The sequence below is a fragment of the Aphis gossypii genome, chromosome 1 (assembly GCF_020184175.1).
Source record: "Aphis gossypii isolate Hap1 chromosome 1, ASM2018417v2, whole genome shotgun sequence".
NCBI lineage: Eukaryota > Metazoa > Arthropoda > Insecta > Hemiptera > Aphididae > Aphis > Aphis gossypii.
Genome location: NC_065530.1, coordinates 30,769,731 through 30,794,445, shown reverse-complemented (window position 1 = coordinate 30,794,445; position 24,715 = coordinate 30,769,731). Strand labels below are relative to the sequence as shown.

The 24,715-nt window shown below is 24.6% G+C and overlaps 2 protein-coding genes across 8 annotated transcripts; both read left to right on the top strand.

Annotated features, from left to right (window-relative positions):
• Positions 1-416: 416 nt before the first annotated feature.
• Positions 417-7,987, top strand: LOC114131518 (UNC93-like protein MFSD11). Its single transcript, XM_027996756.2, has 10 exons — positions 417-731; positions 3,675-3,807; positions 5,885-6,054; positions 6,128-6,304; positions 6,371-6,639; positions 6,721-6,846; positions 6,903-7,092; positions 7,167-7,302; positions 7,402-7,532; positions 7,881-7,987. Exons 2-10 carry the CDS (start codon positions 3,721-3,723, stop codon positions 7,894-7,896), a joined length of 1,302 nt encoding a protein of 433 aa, XP_027852557.1. The 5' UTR covers positions 417-731; positions 3,675-3,720; the 3' UTR covers positions 7,897-7,987.
• Positions 7,988-12,802: 4,815 nt separating this feature from the next.
• Positions 12,803-24,386, top strand: LOC114131517 (UNC93-like protein MFSD11). Of its 7 annotated transcripts, none has more exons than XM_027996753.2 (10): positions 12,803-12,990; positions 18,604-18,738; positions 19,012-19,181; positions 19,273-19,449; positions 19,573-19,841; positions 19,910-20,035; positions 20,091-20,280; positions 20,383-20,518; positions 20,593-20,723; positions 21,777-24,386. In XM_027996753.2, exons 2-10 carry the CDS (start codon positions 18,652-18,654, stop codon positions 21,793-21,795), a joined length of 1,305 nt encoding a protein of 434 aa, XP_027852554.1. In that variant the 5' UTR covers positions 12,803-12,990; positions 18,604-18,651; the 3' UTR covers positions 21,796-24,386. The 7 variants fall into 7 exon arrangements, with proteins under 7 accessions (XP_027852554.1, XP_050053532.1, XP_050053533.1 ...); XM_050197575.1 differs by having other exon boundaries at positions 12,803-12,994; XM_027996754.2 differs by lacking the exon at positions 12,803-12,990 and adding an exon at positions 13,259-14,906.
• Positions 24,387-24,715: the final 329 nt, after the last annotated feature.

The following is a 24,715-nucleotide window of genomic DNA, read 5'->3' as shown; positions in this document are numbered from 1 at the left end:
GGTATGATACTATTTCTATGAATAATATCGTAATTTAAAATTATAGAATATAGAGTATATACGATTTATCCAGTAAATGTAACCTGACACAGTGACACCTGTAGATATTATTATTTATAATGTAATATTGCATACAACGTAGGTAATTGTATTTCACGTTTGATGTTTGAGTACCATATGTGCTAAAAATTGGGAACCAATAATTCTTCTTATCACGGTTTGTACAATGTAGATTAATAAAATTAAATAATCCGGCGTCAGTCTCGTCCATGAACATATTATATAATGTCTCGTCCACGAATATTAAATTAATACTCGTTGGGTATCCAGTATATTTTAATTCGTAGTCTCGTCACGGGACACGGATTATCAGTCAGTGTCCTGCTTATCGTTTACTGTGTAATCAGTATATTTAGAATATTATTATTAAAGATAATAATGTTATTATACACTATGACCATGGTGTTGTTATTTAAATACAAAACCGATAACCGGTTATAATATTCATTATTATTTACCTATTGGCTATTACACTTTCTAGTTTTGACTGAGTTCTACTCCGTAGACCGTAGTCCGCACTCCGTAGTGTCGTCTTTCATTCGCTGTTTGTCATTAGTTGTCTGTTTACTGTTCAGTGTTTTCTAATCTTTATCATATTGAGTATTGACACTTGTCAGTTGACAGTATGTAATAGCCGTCCGGAACGTAAAGGAGCACGTCGTCGAGTTCAGGTTAAATATTCTCCTTTTTAATGTTTTACAAAGAAAAGTATCTAATAACTTTTTTTTTTTTCAAATATAGGTTGCATTGTAGTTAAAATTATTACTGATTAAAGTTTGGAACATACCTATTTCATGTAAAATACTAAACAAATAATCGTCTTATGGATTACATTTAACAGTATTAGAAAGAAATGTTACTAAAAATTACTTATTTATGATCTACTCATTCGAAATTGTTATTTACTTACTAAAGCAGCTTGAGTCATTTTTAAATTAGTGCATAGGTAGGTATGTAAAAACTGGTTGATTTTATGGTGATATTAAAGTTGATGACATTCAATTTTAGTTAAATTTCCTATAATTGACTATTATAACTAATCTTAAGATATATATGTGTATATATATATATATATTATATAATCAACATAGTTCACTTACCGATCCTTAATAAATTAATTGCTTTTTTTATTATTTTTAAAATATACCTATTTTATTTAACTTAATAAAGAAAATTCTCTGCGATTTCAGATTTTTTTATATGCTTTCTTATTATATCTAGCGTTGATTAAAATAATATGTAGTAAAACTAAAATACTGGTTAAATTAATTAATTAAGTAAGCTAATTTTTTTTATTATTTTTTAAAAGTTTATTTTTAATAGCTTTACTATAAAAATTGTAATAAATGTGCTAAATTATAAGACTTAATTAGATAATTTATTTATTTATGAAAAATTCTTAAATTTATTTTGCTATTACATTGCTTAATATATGATATTGTCATTGATTTTAATTCATAATGAAAAATTATTATTCTAATTAGTTGATTATCCATATTAGATAGGTTGTTTTTAATTAAATTACAAAATACATAATATTCTATACTATTTTTCTTCTATATTGTAAGTACTGAATCGTGGAAAAATGGCCACAGAAAAAAAACCCAAACTAAAAAATACACCTCGGAAAAAAAGCCCAAGAAAATAAAAGTGCTATCATTGTAATCTTATATTATGAAATATTTTATAAACTGGTTAATTGTTGATTATACAATGGATTTACAATCATATATTATATTTTTAATAATAAATAATAATATATTTAGGCAATAAAAATGAAATTTATTGACAGGGTATAATATTATTGTGTAAAATATAGATTGTATTGTTAATTATCATACATAGAAATCTTGTATTAAATTAACAACAAAACGTGTCAATATTAAACACATTTGAATGTAGAGATTTTGCTGAAGTAAGCTTGGTGTTGAAATACTATTAGGTATAAAAAAGTTACACTTATTTAAGCAAAATCAACATTTATTAAGGATTAATTAATAATCATTGATTACATTTGTCTCATTTGAGACAATAATAAAATGGTGTCAAAACGATAACAATCAATAGTTAATACAACATGATTTTAATATATAACTTATTTGTTGAATTATAAGGTTAATTCAGCTACACACTGGTGTTACCTTAACAACCCAAATCACATAATTTACTTGTAATAATAATATCTTGTAGGCTATATCTATACTTAAAAAAATTAAAATTAACTTAACTGTACAATAATGATAATTAATTATAATTTATAATAATTTAATAAAGTATTTTTATTTTCTACAGTGTATATTATTTAAAATATGTATCTATAAATAAATGTAAATATATTACGTATAATATATTTTTTTGGGTTTTTTTTCCGCCTCCCTATAAGTACTATATCATATAATCGATTGTTACCTGTAGCATTTTTTGTTTTTTTTACTATAGAGTTAAATAACTTTATATCATATTATGAGGAATAATGAATGGATGATGACAATAATAGAAGGAAAAATAGAAGGAAAAGCTGGGAGAGGTAAACCAAGAACACTATTTTTGAAATAGATCATAGACGATATAGGGAAAACCAACTATAAGGAACTAAAAGTAGCTGTAATGGATAGGGATAAGTGGAGAGACATCAAAGTAATTTAACCAATCTAAGGATTGAAAAAACAAAAATCATATTATAATGTTTGGTTACTATCTATTTTCAAATTTAAAATCACTTTCTACACTACTTTTGTATAAACTAACTGTTTTCTGTAAATATAACGGGGGATAAACACCTGCCAGAAATTGTGTATTTACACCAGATTACTGATTTCAATGATTACCTTTGATTTCCAAAGATTACCCATGAATACCAGCAGAGGCGTGTCCAGCGGGTAGGCCTAACCTTTAAGTATACCCAAAATATGCAGCATTTTAAAATTATATTTATATATTATAACAAGGCCTGTCCTAAATTTTGGTCCTAGACACGCCTCTGAATACCAGTGATTACTAAGTATAAAAAATACCTAATTAATATTTTTTATTAATTAATTTTTAAATCAATTATTAACGAGGTAAATACATTTAAACATAATGTTAATTGTTTTTTTAACTAAACTAATTAGTCTCAGCATATGTCTATATGCTGCTGTAGAATTAAGTCTGTTAGGTAGATAGACAATAATATTGAATTTACCATTCTTATTGATTATTGATAATGACTTATACTAAAAGTCAGCAAGTAATTTCTAGTGGAGTCCATTTACCTAATTTAAATACATAAAGAAAATAATTTATTTTAAAAGTTTTTATTATAATAATATTTTAGCATAATTTAAATATAAACTATATTAATTAACTTTAAACTTAATAATCCTATCAAAATAAATATATATATCTTAAAATTAGATTAACTAGGTACATATTAATCATGTTAAAGTATAAGATAATTTAACGGTCTAATTTTCTATCCTAAAGCAGTCCGATGATTACCAACCCTTAGTTATACTTCTATGTCATATGTACCTTGTATCTATAATGAATAATATGCTTATCATTAATCTTAATTATTTTTTTTTAACAAAAATAAATATATGTATTTAATTATATTGTATTAATATTTACAGATACTCAAAAAACAAGTCGGCCGATCAATATTAAAAATCAAACAAAATGGATAAAAGGCTATTAAATGTTAGCCTCTTAGGCTTGGCCTTCATGTTTGTTTTCACTGCATTTCAAACAATGGGAAATATTGAAGTAAAAAACTCATATTAATATTGTTACTCGTTGAGTTTTGAGTATATTTTCTAAGGATTGAGAATAATTTTTACATTTAGAGATATCTTTCACATTAAGCCACTTAACAGCACTTTGATGGAATTCTACTGACAGTATAAGTCCTGGAAATATGGATTGTTTTTACATACAACCAAAATTATTAATTAGAAATACTAAAAACAGTGACACTAGTGATATAAATTGCCTTTGCCACAAATTGTTACATCTAAAAGTTGTGCTGCTGAGTGATCTAATGTAAAAGAGCCATAAAAGTGTATTGTTGTTATGGATATTATATTATCAAATTATCAAAAGATAGTATTATGTTCCATCTTGTTTTGATGATAAATTACAAGTTTTAAAAATAAATTAATAACTTACAAGTCTTTGTAATAAAATTAAATATAATTATTAAGAAGACTTAGTATCCGTAGACCATATGTATTATCTCTGTCTTAATTACGTACAATATAGTAAATTTGCATTAGGTTATAAATAGACTATATAATATTCTTACTTTTATATTTAATAATACTCTACTTTTAAAGCAAAATAATACTAAACAGCATAAAATGGATTCTACTGAACTGAAATTTGCTATATTGTACGTTAGTAAGAGGCAGACAACATATTATGTGGGTACAAAGTCTTTTTAATAGTTGTGTTTAATTTTATTACAAAGTCATTTATTTATTTTTTAAATTTGTAATTTACTATCAAAACAAGATGGATCATAATGCTATCTCTCGATAGGTTAATAATATAATATTATTTGCGGTTATGACATCCTCTTAGTCTTAATTACTCATCTTAATATTTTGCACATATTTTAACATGTTAAAATATGTTGTTATTATATGTTATTTATAATAGTTTATGTTTTTTTAGCATAAAAAATATTTATAGTTAAATTTTAAATTGAGTATAATATGCTTCAAAAACTTGAAATGTCATGTGTAGATGGCTTTATAGTTATCATCTAGATTAATTTATAAACTACCAACTCTTTACATAATCTATAAGATTTTATTTTGAAATCTATGACCCTTAATATTTGTAAAATTTAGACTAGAAATATTGGATGTTGATAATGTAGATTTAACTGATTTAAGTTCTTACTATATTATAGTATTTACATACTAGATATCTGGTTTTATATTAGCATGTATCGAATAAAAAAATAAACTATATGCATTGATACAGTGGCGTAGCCAGGATTTTTTTTTGGGAGAGGCTATCAATTTTTTCACAGTGGTGGTTTACCTAGGTTCTTCCATAAGTGTAACATGCTGATGCCAAAGTATTATTAATACCTATATAACAAATAAAAAAAGCTATGACAATTTAAATTCAGTAAAATATAATTTAAGACTTGTAGTGTTTTTCATAGACCATTAAAATAATTTTTTAATTTTCTTAAAATTTCGGGAAGGGCTGCAGCCCCTTCAGCCCCTCCCCTGGCTATGCCACTGCATTGATGACAAAAATAAGAAATGTTACTTTATATGAAATGTATAAACTATGAGGTGTGTTTTAAAAGTAATTTTAGAAAACATTTTTATTGATTTATGTACATAGTTATCATAGTTATGTATATAGTTGTTATCCCCTACTAAATTCACATTAGATATTATGCACTTATGTCAAATTGCAATACACTTCTAAAACTAGATCATTTGAGATTTTAACTCTCTCAACAATTCTATTTAATTTAATCTCAATTTTCAAATGATAGCTTTTTAAGACTTTTTATTTTTTATTTTCATAAACGAAAAAGTTATACAGGGGTATGACTGTCAATTAACCTATGGAGACTGGGTGTATAATTAAAGTGCTGTTTTTAGTAGAAAATTTACAACAAGCAATGAAATGATGATGAATATGCTTTGTCACAAATCTTAAAACAAAAAATCATGGTACACTACTCTGTTATAATTGAAAAATACAAGTTACAAAATGTTGATTACTTTTTGAACACATATTTCATAACCCCCCCCCCCCAATTGTGTTTATTGAATGTTGTTTTATGTTTATTAATCCAATTATTTTTTTTCAGAAAACTATATTGAAAAGTATACAAAATGATTATCCATCATTTACTGGTGATGGATATACCAGTTTGTCTATTATCTATGTTGTGTTTGCTTTATGTAATTGGATATCTCCATCGATTGTCAGTTTTGCAGGTTCTAGAATAGCTATGTTTATTGGATCATGCTGCTACACGTTTGTACTTACTTACAAATAATATAATTGTGTCTTGTAATAAATTTTTATTGAACACAAAAATTTTGTTTAGAATGTTTTTAGTATCATTTCTTTGGCCAACTACCTTTTTACTTTATTTTATGTCTGCAATAATTGGTTTTGGTGCTTCAGTTATTTGGACAGGACAAGGAGCGTATTTAACTTTGAATTCTGATTCTTCTACTATGTCCAGAAACTCTGGAATATTTTGGGCATTATTGCAAATGAGGTATTTTAACTATTTAATAGTTATACTGATATTATAAATACTACTATAGTTTTTTTTTGATTTTAGTATGTTTTTAGGAAATACATTTGTGTTTTTTGTACTTCGTGATAAAAATCATTTGGATGAATCAACAAGAACATTAGTCTTCACTGTTCTCATAGCTGTATGTTTCTTGGGTACATTATTATTTTTACTTTTACGGTCCCCTGTAAGTTCAGAAGGAACTGAAAATGAACGAGGAGAAACTTTATCACCTATTCAAGAAATAAAGAATTCTTTTACCCTTTTTCTAACTGAAGACATGTGCTTATTAAATATGTCTTTTTTTTTTACTGGTAAGTGGAAAAATTATCAAAAAACTATTTTTAGAGGTATAATATATGCTTGTCACCTAATTGTTTTTATTTCTTTTGCAGGTTTACATTTGTCATTTTATAGTGGTGTCTATAGTTCAAGTATTGGGTTTACTACAACAATGGGGACCAACAGTAAACAGCTTGTGGGCTTATCTGGAATCTTGATTGGTGTTGGCGAAATTTTAGGTTAAAGCAATATGAATATTGCTTCAACAATTACAATACATTCCAATTTTTTGTAGGAGGTTTTCTGTTCAGCATTTTGGGTAAAAAATCTTCTGATAACAACATTGAATCTAAAGGATTCAGTCATTCAGCAGTGGTTGCTTTAGGTTTTATTATAAATATTGTTGCATACGGTTTAATATTTATAAATTTACCAGATGATTCACCATTTGGTGATACAACCGCCAAATCATTTATTGAACCTAAGTAATATTATTCATTTGTTTATTCATTTAAACATAGATAACTATTTTAAAATATACATTTAAATAATGTTTTAGTCAGTACCTGGCAATTTTATGCAGTTTTCTTTTGGGTTTTGGTGACAGTTGTTTTAATACCCAAATTTACAATGTGATAGGACAGAGATATTCTGAAAATAGTGCTCCAGCTATGGCTTTATTCAAATTTATGCAGGTATGTATTTTGTGTTGACCAGTTAATTGTGGTATATAAATAATTAACTCTGTATTATTATTAAATTAGTAATATGTTTAATTTCATTATTTTTTTTAGTCAATAGCTGCTGCTATTAGTTTCTTCTACAGTAATCATTTTGGAATGTATGTTCAACTAATCTTATTGGTAATCACACTAATCATGGGAACTCTGTCATTTTTCAAAGTAGATAAATCTATTGATAATCGGTAAGAAAAGTACATAGATAAACACATTCATTCAATACAATTTTGAATTACCAAACATTACATATTAGTATACTTATATTCATTCCAATTTCAAATGTTTTTTAAAAATTATTTCTTATTAGTTATTACATAACTTTTTATATCATCTTTTTTTTTTACATAAATACCAGCATTGATTTTATGATTAATTTATTATAAAATCATTAATATCAGTATTGTATTTATTCAATTTTTTTCAAGTATTCCATGTGCCAAATCTGCTATTTATTAATTTATTTATTAAAAAAATATGTATGCATATGAAATTATCTTGTTTTTACTATTTATTTATAATTTATTGTTTTTTAGATATAAAGTATTTTAGAATTTTAATATTCATCGAACCAAATTATTTGAACCATACATTAAGCCATATAAGTCATTTAATATTAATAAAGAAGATATATTTAAAATTAGTTTGTCTAATGTAATGGTGTATGAAGAAAAAAATCTCATTTATTATACAAAATATGCTTGTTTTAGGTTAATATTATAATTTATTAAAAATATTTAGAAGACTATTATTGTTAATGAACACTATACCAACAAACAATATTTTGCAATGTTAAAGAAAATTAACATTTATTTTGGTTCTTCATTTAATTGTATTAACTATAATTTAATTAAATGCCTTAAATTAAGCCCTCATATTTGCAAATACCGAGGCATTTTTATACAATCTACTGTATAATATTATAAAGTATGAGATTGTTATTAAAAAACACTAAAAACTAAATTGTTATCCATAGAAATTGATTTTTAGTCATTAATTAATATATGAAAGATTTAAAAAATAAGATAATTCTTCATAATAATGGAAAAGAAGTAATTTATTTATACTTTTATATTAATACTTAAGTATTTTATTTTATTTTTAAAAATTAAAAATTTAATAACATCAAGTGTTTAAATTGTAGCAATGTTGTATTTAAAATCAGTGATAGTTTGTTTTATATATTTATTTTATTTTCTAATATATTGATAGATTTTTTTTATATGTTTATGACTAAATGTAATACCGCTTTTTCATAGGTTTTTGATTAAACCACATTTTTCAATATGAAATCTTTTTGAAAATAGTGTTAATACTTAAATATTGTTTAGGATATTATGTCAAGTAAAAAAACACATCATTATTTAAAAAAATAGTATCTAGTATATACCTAATATGTAATTTATATACAAGGTTAATGGTTATACAATTTTCATAAAAAAATTTCAGATTATTTTTTGACAAAATCGAATATTTAAACAAAAAGTTACAATATTAATTATATTGTTGCAATTTAAAATATTTAAATTAACTTTAATCTATTTTTATCTTGATCTTAATGATACCGTTTTACAGAAGGTACATAGACATTGTATTAGAAATAAATTATTAGGTACCTATTATGAGATATATTATGAGTGATAAATCTTCATAGTTCGCTTAAAATTGTTTTTAATCATTTAAGTAGGTAGTAGGTACCTACAAAACAGTGGCATATTTACAGAGTGAGATGACGATGAAGGTTATTTGCTCCTTCACCTTTATTTTAGCTTAAATCACTGCATTAGCTTGTATGAAAAGATTAAAAATATATTTAAAAATTTCTATGAAGGAGGTAAATATTCCTTATTCACTAATGAAATATTTGTTGTGTTAATAATTGTTTAAATTTTAGTCCAAATTGAATGGGCTTACAAAGCTTTAAATTCATAACATCATAAGATTGGATTATGAAGAAATTATTGACGAATTAGCTAAAAAATCTAGAAGGCTACAGTTTGGTTAGTAAACGATAAATAAATAAATGATTCATTGTTGAATTCATATTATTATGTTATAGGTTATAATTATAAGATTTATGCACTTAATATGAATATCTATAATTAAGGCTTGGATTTTAAAGCATATGCTTCGTTTTTATATATACCTATGAGATCTAATTTTTATACATAAACTTGTTTCACGTCATTCTGATTCTAAATAAACCAATTTTTTTTGTGCTTTTTTAAAATTATTACAGCTGTCGATGTTTTATGTTTATAATGCAATTATAATAAAAGCAAATGAATTAATAAGAGATGTAAAACCCAGAATGCGAATATTGGATTATTATTGTTATCGTTATCGGTTTATTTATTAAATATATTAAACGTATAGATTATCGATTTACATAATATAACCTGCAGTACTTGTACTGTCAGTATCAGTGGCGTGCGGTCAGGTCAAGCGAGGTAAGAGCTACATACCCGCTCAAAAAGGAAGAAAAATAAATTTAGGTAATTCATTATATCAATGAGCAATACAATAAATGTTTTTTATTTCAGATATAATAGGTATATTACTCATTAGTAATTATACTATTTCTATACTATACTATTTTTATTCATTTTATAAAATTGGTAAGAAAATTAATAAATTAAATTCATGTAGGTAGGCAATATATTGACAAAAGCGCTTCGGATTTTGATTACCTGGCTCATATAGCATATAGTATGTATAACCGGGTGCGGTAGGGCGGGGTGTCCACGGTTTTATGCAACAGTTGGAAGCATCGAGCGCTTTTAAATACTTTTTCTGGTACCAAACTTTTGATAATTGGTTTTTTTTTTTTTTTTTTGATTAATCACGATACAATATTTTAATATTTTTTTATAATATTTTATTAATAGAAACAAAACACAATTTAGATTTTTATGATAAAGTTACCAATGAATTTTTAAAAAAAGATAGACGAATGGATTTTATTTACCTAAATAATTAATAATTTACCTTAATAAGTAATGGTTTTTTTTTGCGCTTACCCAGCTTTCAACACTACTGCACGCCGCTGGTCAGTATGCCTAATGCCTATACAGTATACATCGATATCGATCGTTTCAAAATTTAAGATTTAGTGTTGTAATTTGAAAGCTTTTATAATATGAAGTATGCACCGATCACTTCAGTGAATGTTGAGTTCGTTTTCTATGCATACAAATATTCTGCTGGACAATACAATCAAATTATCAATATTAAAAATTTAAAGAAATATGTGATAATTAATTTTTTATTCATTTTTATAACTACCTAGTTCATGTTCATTTTTGGTCATACTTTTTTTTTTTAAAAAAAATAAAAATGTTTTTTTTTTGCGTTTTTAAAACAATCGTGTGCTTTTTTTGTTGCTTATTATACTTTAAAATTCAAGCCCTTTATATAATATATATTAGGTAAAATAATGGTCATCTCACAGTATTATATACTCATTTTCTTTGTAAAAAAATAAGTAATACATTTACAATAAATGGTATAACTTAATAGCTATTATAATATAATATATTATTTTTATTTTAATAAAAATAATTTTAACAAAAGCTTAGGTACTAAGTTGATGTGATGACTTAAATCAAATAGCTATACCTGTACATCTATATTATACATCTACTTTAAAATTACAATTTTAAAATATTAAAAGATAAACGCATTAATATACCTAACTTGGGTAACCTAAGTAATATTTCTATCTTCCTAAATTGAAATTTATCGCCATTCGCCTGTGCTGGTAGTGCTGCCTTGTTTAATTATAATACTATGATTTATAATTCATCTTATGTGGATGGCAAACCTTTCTGTTCCGGCTATTTTCGTTAGATTTTATTTTCCCTGCATATTGTAAACTAATTAAATGACCTTTTTACTTTCTTGTTAAACCTAAAATATTCCTTCAAAAAATAATTTTTATCGGTTTTTACAGAACTAAAAAAAATCGAAAATTTCCATAAATAGCATTAGTAAAAGTCAAAACATTTTGAAAATGTCATCATGTAAAGAAAACTCTAATATAACAATTTGGTGAACGGTTCAATTAGGTACCTATCTACTAATTACTTTTCGATTATTCGTTTTAGAATGATAAGTGATTACCAAATAAAATAAGTTTATCAAAAACTTATATAAAGATTCCATTTTCCCTATTTTTTTTTTTAAATAGTATAAAGATTAAGATAAGTAGGTATAATAAAAATATTTGCACGTAGTACAATAATTGCGTATAATATTATCATTATGCTTAACAAAATCTATAAACTCATTGTTAACAATTTAAAATAAACATTTTTCTTGGAATATATATATAGGAATAGACTATAGATACAAGTGATACAACTAAAGTAGATAGTCGATAGGTACCTAAGTAAATAGCCTATTAAGAAGATAAATACCTATGTAAGCAATAGCTGGTAGATACTCAGGTATTGATATGATTTATAATTTTTCCAACTGAACAATTTCGAATTGGATCCTGACGTATTCATTGATTTTGATAAAATTTAAATTTAGTTAATCTAGTTAAATAGCGTTATTAATTTCTATTAACACTTTTTTGGCTGTGCAGCAAAGCCTAACTTGTAGAACTCCAATGTGAAGTAATAATATTATATAAATATAAGTCACATGTTGACAATATTGTCCAGTTATTACCGCCTCGTATTACTCCTGCAATTTTCCATTCTAATACTTAAGTAACACATTCCTTTTTACGGCTTTACCTATTCTCTAATAGTCTCTAATATATAAATATAATTAAGATGCTATTAATTATTATACCTATGAAGTTCAAAACAAGTAGGTTTCTAGTTCTCTATACTATATTTTAATACACTATCCTCTATTATAGGCATTTAATATCAATCTACCTATTAATACTGCACTACAATTAATATTATTTTTAAGAATTTTAATAATAATACAAATCAATTAAAAATAATCAATAAATAATTGTATTTTATATTTATAACAATTAACAATATGAAGTTCAGAATTGTTTATATTTATTTTAACTATAAAAAATAGTTGCCTGGATAACAGCTATAAAATTAATAAGATATTTAGTACAGTATCTAAGGTTATTACGTTGTAATATTGGATAATAAAAATAATAAAACATAATCATTCTTTTGAATACGAAGCAGTCAACAGAGTGGTTTATTATTTTTGATGTGTTAATGAAATAGAATTCATTTTAAATTAAAAAAAAAATTTATTGACTAGCTACCTATCATATAAATAATATTTAATACCTACGTAATAATTATGATTGACGTGCATAATATATTCGTAATATTTTATAGTTACATGACAATACCATGACTAATAAATAAATTTATTAAACTTGATAATCTATTAACCAATTAAATAATTATACATTATTATATTATTTACTTATATAAACTATAACATTTTATTTTTATTCTTCATTTCAATTTTGTTTAATTTGTTAAATGTATATAATATTATATAAGTGCATATATTTTTAAAAATATGGATAAATATTCTATAAAGTATTATTTCTATCATTAATGTAATAAAAATAAAAGTTTTTCAAACAGTAGAACAACTTCTTTCAACATTGTCTAAAATCAGGCAACGTACAACGCAAGTGAAAAAAATGTAAGTACCTACCTAGACTGTAGATGGTAATATTTTTTTTTTTATTATTATTGTCAGAGTTATTGTAATTTATATTGTATAATAGCATTAATAATAAATAATATTATTTGTATGGTGTTAGTTAGATTTTGTTCGGCTTATAATAAAGTATAATACATACTATATAAAAGTATATAAATAATAAATAGATTAAATAAAAAAATATTTTTTTTATTCGTACGGGACGGTAGAACTATAAAATATCTGAACTTAAGAGTTATAATAGATGATAATTATGTTATATTATTTTTTATTTAAAAGTGTTTATTTTTTGCACTAGAATAATTGCAACAACACACGGGATAACTGGATAACCTGCTATCGATTTACGTAATATAATATCATAAATAGCGTTATCAAAGATATACCTATCCACAGACCAGATTATGTGGACTGAAACTCCGTAGAAAATCGTGCAACTTGGCCTTAATAAATTGATTACCTATATTCTTAGTTCCATAATATCACTTGCACCTATAGGTTATAATATAATAACACCTGTTACCTATGTATTGTCTTTTTGTATTCAGATAATATATTTTGGTTTCTATGTCTCGTAAGTTAAATTTATAAATATCCTTCTTATGGGCGCAATTTCAATGAAAAAGTTGGGGGTGTTGAAACCCCTCTATCCAAATTTTTTCATCATGATAACCTTAATAGTTATAGTCTTATGGATACCTGTTACTAAATTTCTAAATTAATATGAACAAATTTGAAGTTCTAGGCCTCCCTAAATTGCGCCTATGACCCCCTCTCACCATGACATATAAAACTCGCTTTTCTTCTCGAGTATACGTTAGTTCTGAAAACGATATTAGAATTTTAGATAGTATGGTTATGGTTGTGGAATGAGCAATGTTAATTACATTTACCTACTCGTACGATTTGTAGTTGTCATTGCTTTCCACCTGTCACTTACTAGTTAGTAGGAAATCAAAACTTTTTTTACCCGGTTTGTGCATAGATAATTATAATTCCGCTAAATTTTGAAATTACCCTAACTGTAGAACTTGACCACAGTCGTAAATAAATAAGAAGGGTCTTTAAATCGTTGAAATAGTACCGATACTTATAAAAATTTAATAAATCGAATACCTAGTATAAATGTATATTATAATATAATTACGGTAATTTAATGTAGCATAAGAGATAGTACAGTTGACTGCCACCGACAGCGCTCCATGTTGACTTTTTTTTTAAAAAAAGAACGTTCGATCACTCCATCCCTCCTTATCACTGCCCGTTCCATAACATTACCATTTACCATACCGTCTATGACCGTGGGCATGAATACCTACCAAGCGCCGAAACTTCAGACATAATATTCATATTATTATAATACTCTAGGTCTGTAGCTATTATACCTATAACATTATATTATACCTGTTCATAATATTGTGTGTTTGGAGTTGTAGTTAAATAGAAGTGGTTTTCCGTCGAGTGGCGACATCTACAATGAACTAACCGGTTATATGCATGCTGATCACCCTTTCACGATTATAATATTATTATTATTACTGCGTTAGTGCGTTACTGACCTACTTAACGATTGTTTCCATATTGTAGACGGTTTCAGATTTTGATTAATTGAATACAAATTAGAAAAACATAGTTAAATTTGATTTTTTTTTTATATTTTCTTTAGTAAATAATTGAGTTGATTGTTTATCGATTTAATAATATTGTGAAGGTTATACAGCTGTATATGGGTATTTATGTATTGCATTGGAGACGTCTAATGTATAATCGAGAATAATTCAGAGTTTAATTTTCGAACGACAAAAATATAAAATTTGCGTGTGGTTAAAATGTCAACGTATTACATATTATTTTGTGTAATTCTGTAATTGGTAGTCAAGTTGTACCATTCCCAGGTATGTAAAGCTACGAAAATGATTGCAATATATATCATTTTTCTTTTTTATTATACAAGTATTATATTAATCATAGTTTTTAACCAAATTTATGTAAATCCATTATAATTTATTACAGTAAAATAAAAATTAAGAAATATTTATTTTTTATTTATTTTTATTTTATAACCAACACTTAGACGAAAAATTACGTATAGCTTCATTATTCAGTCCTCAGTACTTAAGTGTATCTAGGGTATTATGATTGTTATGAATATTATAAAAATTATTTTTAATTGAAATCCAATTACTGCCTATAGATAATAATTGTTATAAAACTATTGCCACCTGTAACGGCTGTAACGTATAGGTATAACACACGTAATGTGATATGTATCTATACTATATTATATACATACTGATATTTTAATTATTTTAAAATAGATAGGTAGGTAGATGTTGAAATTTTTAGCTGACATTTTAGATTCTGAGAGAAGCGAGGAATGTATTGGTTTGACAATGATGTTTATTTCTTTTTTTGGTATTTTTTTTAATTTGTCCTATACTATCGCCAATGTGTATTACCTGTACATATATTTTAATAATTAAAGTTTATTTTAGCTTATTACATCTAAATTTCGGTTTATTTATAAATCTGAAAGGATTCACTTATAATAATATAACCCATTAAATTGAAATGGTGAAATTTTCATTACATTAACATTTTGAAATTTGATTAAACATACATTATAATCACTAAATATTAAATTACATGTTTTTTTTGTCTGTCAATAAAATCTATAATATCTATTGCTCTTATTAACTTTTTACTTATTGACAGTTATTGTCACTATACTTTGATTTATTTTACGTTTGAATTTTTATATTTTTATAATTTCAGAAGGAAACACATTGTTCTTTTTAAATAACGGAAACTAACTCTTAATATATATGTATATATATATATATATACATGTATAACATCTTAATATATAAGTATGATGTGAGTCATATTGTGTTTAAGTATATTTTTTTTTATCGAGTGCTAATTATTAAAATGCATAATTAATTGCTTTAAATACTTACTGTATAATCAATGTTTATTGCTTAATAATTTTTAAACTTAATATAACAAATATAATTGATAATGGTTTAAGTATCGTGATATAAAATATTTTAAATTTTGAGAGGAACAAAGAATGTATTGTTTTTATAATAATGTCTGTGAGTTTTTTATTTTTCTTCCATTATCACCGAGCAGTAAAATTATTTTTTTTTCAAATTCGATGGTGTTAACTGGTAGAAAATTGGATCTAGTAGGTTGTTGGTGTGACTGGTGTGAGGAAGTTAGATTAAGTTAAAAGGGATATAAAAAAATCATAATAGGTACTTTTCTTATTAATTTAAATTAAATTTAAAAAATTTAAATATTTACAGAAAATTAATTTTTGATAAAATCGATTTTGTTATAGCTACCTACTCGTAATTCAAAAACGAAATATCATAAGTACCTATATAGTTAAAATGTTAGCCAAAATGTTTGTATTCTAAGTACCTTATTCAAAAAAAATATATTTTCTATAAAATATATCAATAAATCATCTGAAAGTTTTAAAATGGTACGTATTATCAAAAAATAAAAATTTAAGTTGAAATCTACAACTATTTTCACGAATATTTGAAGTTAGAATTTTGTAAAATTTCGAAAATTTGGAATGAGTTAAAAATGCATATAATTGTTATTACTTTTAAAATCGATTCAACTTACCGTATACTTACTACTATGGTAGTAAAATTAATTAATATAATAATTATCAATTAAGTTTATAAAAATGTAATAAAATATACTTATTTACACCTATAAGTTGTCAGACCGTCTCTGCTCAGAACTGTTTATCATAATATACATTGATTTATCACTGAAACACGATCCATTCTAATGGCCTACTCAATGACTAAATTACAATTATAGATGCACTCGATACCTACAAGTAAACAAGCGCAGTACCTACTATTTTTCGTATTTATACTACCTTAAGTGTAGCAATAAATGACAAATTTTATCAATTTAAAACTTAATAAAAATTGGGAACCCATGTTTCTTCTTATCGCTGTTTGTTATTATAAAAAATAAAAACGATTAAAATATTGCATATTATATTATTATTATTGTACTTATATAATGTTGGAGATAACCGGTCAGTGATTTTTGCACACAATGTTGGGCGTATATTACTACCTATAATATAATCTCTGCCTAGCTCGGCTGTTTAACTTAACTGTTCAGACTTGCAGCAGTGCTTTCTGATGATTGTTCTGAAGCGGTCGTCCGGTTTGCCGGTCACAACTTGGTACTTTGTGCTATATGCCTGTATGTAATATAAAATATTATGTGTGGTGGTTACAACTTACAACTACTTATATTATAAGTGCCTATAATTCTATATTGATTAATTGTATGTATACTATGGTATTTGGCCTTTATTTGAATTTAAATATATTTATTAACTTATTTTGTTATAAGTTTAATGATGCATTATGTACTTATATTGTAATTTAGGTATACTACCAATTTATTATTTACAATAGTATATTATATTGTGAATATTGAATACAAAATCTCGATTACAATTCGCGAATCCAAGGTAAACCATGTATTGTGTATTTTTTTAATGATAAAACGAAAATATTAAATAGTTATTTAAATCAAATTAAAAAAAAAATAACTAATACAATGAATTAGAACCGTGTTATGTGATGTATTGCTACATAAAACTGGGAATTCTACTATTAAAATCAAGAAACTTCAAATCGTAGTGTATATTAGTAAATAACTAATATCTATGTATTTCCTTGAGATTAGCTTGTCTGCTAAACATAAATTTAATATTAGGTACAACACTTATTGTATACATACATAACCATATAGGATAGTCTTAAAGAATTGCTTTTATTTTTTTGAAATTCGAAGTATTTTGGAGGTATTTTGTTCCTAACCTTTCCTTTTAACCTATAGATTGTTTTGTTTGAAATATAAACTACTTCAGTCACAAATATGTTGATTGTCATTGTATGAATTAAATAGTTAGCTATTTACATAATTATTATACGATTGAAGTACATAATTATAGATAGCAATTTATTAGTAATGTACATTTGTAATGGTTGTATAATAATTATTGAGTTATTAATAATAGCTCCTAAGAATAATATTGCGAGCCAACTAACAAACAAGCGCTACAATTCTTAATGAACTAATAAAGATAATTCATCATAACAAAAAATTATAAACTGTAAATAAATCCTATGCAATCATTAATTTCATATTATTATTGTTAGGAAAAAATATATTGTCAGCTAATGGCAAAATTTGCTATGCTTCTATCAATAAGCAATGAAAAAAAATTTGCATTGATTAAACTACCTATAGTGCCAATAGTGGTACAATTAAAAATTATATTTACAGTAAGATAAAAATTTGTAATATAAACGATAAATATTATACTATAGGAATAATTAGAATTTATATCATTTATACTCAACTATAGTATTTGATATTCTTGGTTGGTATTTAATTTAATTAGAATAAATTATTGGTGTAAGTTAACATTAAGTTATTATTATTTATTATTTATAACAAAATTGCCATTATTTCTTGAATATTTTTTAAGATAAATGTTGAACTGTTATGAAGCACTAATTAATATTAAACTTACAGAAAAAACTCAAAATATCAAGTTGATTATTCAAAGTTAAGTAAAACAAAATGGATAAGAGACTATACAATATAAGCCTGTTAGGCTTATCTTTCACGTTTCTTTTTGCGGCGTATCAGTCAATGGGAAATATCGAAGTAAATACCTTACAAACATTTTTTCTGGTTGGGAGTATATTTTGAGGAATAATTTTTTTTCTGTTAAAATTATAGTGTATGTTAGATGGCTGTCATTAACATAAGCATGCATAATGAAACGTTAAATTGTTATTATAGAAATTACGTTTATAATAATAATAAAAATAATAACAATCATAATATTCAGTAATCAATTTAAAAAAAAAAACCCCATTATTACTTACTTATTTTATTGAATAATATTTCATACTCATTTATACTGTTTATATTTAGAAAACTTTACTGAGAAGTGTCCAAAATGACTATCCTTCATTTACTGGCGATGGCTATACTAGTTTGTCAATTAGCTATTTTGTGTTTGGGTTGGCTAATTGGATTTCTCCATCAGTTGTCAATCTTACAGGATGTAAGATAGCTATGATTATTGGCGCAATTTGTTACACGTTTGTATTTGTTTACATATTATTATTATAATACACTGCAGGGATGTTTTAAATACTTTCCTATAAGTACTAAGTGTATGATTGGGTTTAGTATGTTTTTAGTATCATTTCTCTGGTTGTCTTCATTTTTATTGTATCTTATGTCTGCGGTACAAGGTATCGGTGCTGCAATTCTTTGGACAGCACAAGGAACATACTTAACATTAAACTCTGATTCTTCTACGATGTCTAGAAACACTGGAATATTTTGGACGATATCGAATATAAGGTTTTAACTTTAGTACCTTTATATTATTATTCGCCTTACATAATTTAAATATTACATACTTACGCGTACAACAAATGTATTATTTATATATTATCTAAGTATAATTTTTGTTTATGTTTTAAGTATGCTTTTAGGAAATGCATTTGTGTTCTATGCTCTTCAAGATAAAAATGATTTTGATGTATCAACCCGAAGATTTATATACACTGTGCTCATAGCTACAAGCGTATTTGGAACATTATTATTTTTACTTTTACGATCCCCCGTAAACCTAGAAGGAACAGTGAACGAACGAGTAGAAACAATAAGTTTTATTCAGCAAATCAAATATACCAAGTCGCTTTTTTTAACCAAAGACATGCGTTTATTAAATGTAACATTTTTTTTTACAGGTTAGTAGGAAATTCATTATCAGAAGTGCATAACATGATTTGTTATTTTCTTTATGATTTTTGTACAGGTTTACATTTGTCTTTCTATGCTGGTGTCTATAGTTCAAGTATTGGATTTACTGAAAGAATGGGTTCTAATAGAAAACAGCTCGTGGGATTATCCGGACTATTAATTGGTTGCGGCGAGATTCTAGGTAAAAACATTTAATTATTATTTTGAAAAATTCAAATACATTTAAGCTTTTGTAGGAGGTTTGCTATTCGGTATTTTTGGCCAAAAGACTTTTGACAACAACACTACCTCGAAAGGATTAAGTCATTCAGCAGTAATTGCATTAGGTTTTATCATAAATATTGTTGCATATGGTTTGATATTTATAAATTTACCTGACGACTCACCATTTGGTGATACAATTGCCAAATCGTTTATTAATCCCAAGTAATTTATACCTACATATTTTTTTAACATATACCTAACATCATTATCATAAAATATTATGTGTAAGTATATAGTAACTTTAAGAGTTATATACAATTTTAGCCAAAGTCTAGCCATGTTCTGCGGCTTTCTTCTGGGTTTTGGCGATAGTTGTATCAATACCCAACTTTACAATATAATTGGACTAAAGTATTCTGAAAATAGTGCGCCACCCATGGCATTGTACAATTTTGTGCAGGTATTTGCTTTGTATTTAATAATTTTATCATCTGTAATATTTATAAATAATATCTGTTTTATTCTCTTATAAAGTCGATAGCAGCTGCTGCAAGTTTTTATTATAGCAATTATTTTGGAATATATGTCCAACTAATATTATTAATGGTATCATTAACTATGGGTACTTTATCATTCTTTAAAGTAGAAGAATCTACTGATAAAAGGTGAGATAAGTTTTGTATCATTCAAAAAACGTACTATGCTTCTATTATAAATTATTAGATGGCATCTTGTATAAACTTAAATTATTATCCTGATACTTTTTCATTTCTGTTAGGTAAATTCTAATTTAAATTTTATAGGATCAGCACTTAGGGCTCTCGATCTATGTATTTAATTTAATTGATCTATTATCAATTAGAAATAGTATAATATTATCTTTGTACTGAATTAATTAATTAATTGTGTTGTTATCAAATGTGAATATTTTAATAGCTATTTAATATTTATTTAATTAAAAAATGTATGAATCATGGAAAACCTAATTATTTGATCACAGATAATAGTTTCAATTTTCAATTATTCAATTAAATCAATTAACTTGTTGATCTAATAACCTAGAATCTATATAGTGAAGGTTAATGAAAAATATTTTACTATGCCTTCAAAATATAAATGATGGACGGAGATAATAACATTTATAATAGGTGATAATAGATTATTAGAATACTATAAATTAATTGCCTTAACTCACAATCATTTTAGCAGGTACATCGTACATCAAATAGGTATTTTACAGTACTTTTTATTAGTAAACATAAAAATATTATTGATATTATTTGTGATTAGATATAGTAGTTATTTCTCTTAATTTATTTGTTAAGAAATATTAATAATTGATTTAAAAAAGGTGATTGATAACCACGAGTTCATTTACTAATATAGCAAAATATATTTTGTCCTAAAATCACCTATTTATATAAATATTGTGTTGTATTAATTACTTATACTCACTTTTTTCTTTATGCAGCGTACACCAATTAATTATTACCCATCTAGTCTTAAATTATTTATAATTATTAAATCTATCATAATTTGATACAAAATTAAATAAACGTACACCGAGATCAATATTTTCACATAAATACTATCAGTTATGTACTTTTACACTGTTAAGACGTTAGTACATTTACATACATTTAAAGTAAAGTGTTGATCTAAAATATATTTATGTATCTATTTGTTCTACTTATTTACAATTCGTTATTTGTTTTTAGATATTACGAAGCATTATAAAAATTGAATGTTCGTTAAGTGAAATTATTTGAACCATCACTGTACGACAAGTTATCTACCTATTTAATTTCTTTCATAATACGTAAAGAAATATATGACTTTTATGCATACCTAGTCTGTAATAAAAATACAAATCTCAAATTTGTCATACCAAAGATATTAGTAGGTACATAATATTTCATAGAATTATTATATTTTATTGTATTAAATAAAACAAAAAATGTTTATAAAATACTAAAAATATATATATACTATTCAATGTTGTATGGAAATTAATTTATATTTTTGACTTAAAATTTTAAATTGTATAGTACCTATAATAATAGCTAGTAATAGTATAATATGTGTAGTACACCTATTTATTGAAAATAATTAGTCATATTTCTCTTTATCTAAATCATAAGCATTCAATTCATAATAAAAGTAACTATGTTGCCTACTTGCCTAGTCATTATCAGATAATATTAGATAATATTGAAATATTGAGAAACAAAATAATTTTGTATAAAATACGAGTATATGATAAATTTAAAATTATGTTAACAAATTTAAGATTAGATTTTTAGTTATACACTAATAATGTATATCATTTTATTATTAATGTATAAATATTATATCAAACGTCCCGAAAAAAAATTGTAATCGATGTATTTTTATTTATTTACGTTAAATGTGTTGTTTTATAAACAACGAAACGATTTGAAATGCTTAACAATTACATTCAATTTATGGAAATTGTTAATACACATAAATTATGACTGAATGAATATAATTTAAGCCTATATATTTATAGAATATATTAATCATACAAATAGGTTTAACAAATTGGTTTTGTTTTATAATCAACATCAACATACCATTTAAAAACAACCAATTTTAAAAAGAAAATACCTACTGTAAGTTTGATAGTTAAAATTAAATAATAAGACATTAAATTTTAGATAAATCGATAAAATTTGTTTTGTATAATTTAATATACTACATTTTATTATACAATTGATTTCGTGTGAAGCGATAAATGCATTTATATTTTATACTGATGTATTTTTAATTATTATTATTTTTTGTGCTCTTCATTATTTATTACAGGAACAAAACTGATTAGAATTTTGATGTTGAGGGTGGTTTCTGATAAAAAATTAAATCTATTTGATAATCTTGGAAATAGTTATAGATAAAACACTTAAACTTAGTTCAATTTCGCATAAGAGTTAAGCTGCTCGTTAACGATCTTTAAAAACCAATTACCAAGTATACTTATTAATTATTATATACATATTATGTCGGGCGTCCGGGAATTGGGCCACATTTTAACTACTTGTTTTGTGTAAAATATTTGTTAACATTTTTCTACCCGGAGATTGGGCCACAAATTAAATCTATATTTTTAAAGTGTACCCGGAGATTGGGCCATAAAAGTATAGCACACAAATATACTATTAATACGAATATAATATAATGTTTAATAACTAATTATTACTTTTTTAACATATAAAAATACAATTCGTCAAATATTTTATTTATTTTTTAAATACTTCTATACAAATTTAACTAATTTAGTATACAACAAGGTCCATAAAATTAGTCAAATATGAAATAATTTTTATAAAGAATGCCAATACTCATTTTACAAATAAAATATAAGGACCATAAAGTTAGTCAAAAAATAAATAATATGAAAAAATCATTTTCTAATAGGTACATAAAAATATAATACAAAACATTTAGATCCATTAAGTCAGACGAATAATAAATTATATTATTTAATAATAATTTTTTTCTAATATAATATTTAAAAATAGAATTTTTTTTTTAAATAACATGATACAGATTGTACATATTCAAATCGGGTTTTTTCCCCTTCTTCATATTTTTTAATTTCATTAAGAATAAAATTTTGTCGAACTAAAGTTCGTTTTTTTGTTTTTATTGTCCTATACTTCTAATCTTAATATAACTTCTGATTGAAATTGCAATAAAACATTTTAAAAATTATGTATATTAGGATGTGACATATAGAAATTATTTTTGAAATGTGAATGAAAAGACTCGGCGGCATTTGTAGTTCGAGTCAGGTTTCATAATCTTTGCACACTACGCGTATGACTATTTTTATCTATTTCATTTATGACAATTGATGATAATTCTATATCATAAGATATTGGATAATTTATTACCTTTTGATAAGGCATACGCAATCTCTTCGAGTAAAGTTTCGTGTGCGCTGCAGTATTAGGAATTGTATCAATTTATATAAAAAGATATATTATTTTATTACAATTTAAAATATAATAGTGGCTCAATCACCGGGTCTGCCTATTATAAATATTAAATTTTAGTGGCCCAATTACCGGGCCTATCTGTAATAAATATAAAATTTTAGTGGCCCAATTACCGTATACCTTTGGAAAAAAAGGCGAATTGTGGCCCGATTCCCGGGCGCCCATTATGTCATCCTTAATTAAAACATTAAGTTATTAAAATTTATATAATAGATTTATTACTTCAAAGTACAATATAATAATATTTTATATGTTTTTAAATTTTAAATGTAGTTTAACCTTTTGTGAACAATAATAATATTCACATCATATCAGTGTTTACTAAATCAGAGCGACTATATGTCTATATATCGTGGTATAAACATAAAACGTAATGACATGTTTCTAATAAATAATAATAAAAAAAAAAAAATACTTAATACCTAGTAATAAATAATTATTTTATTTTATCTTGAATATTCAAAGCTAAAAAGTTGGAATTCAATTCAATGATTTATTATCTTCAATCTATAAATTAGAAAAAAATAACTCGAAATTATTACGACGGAATAAAAATATTATGTCGAGAAACTTAGTCATCCATTTTATAGTTTACATTTTTGTTTATCAAAATAATATTCACCTTTATTCTTTCATTA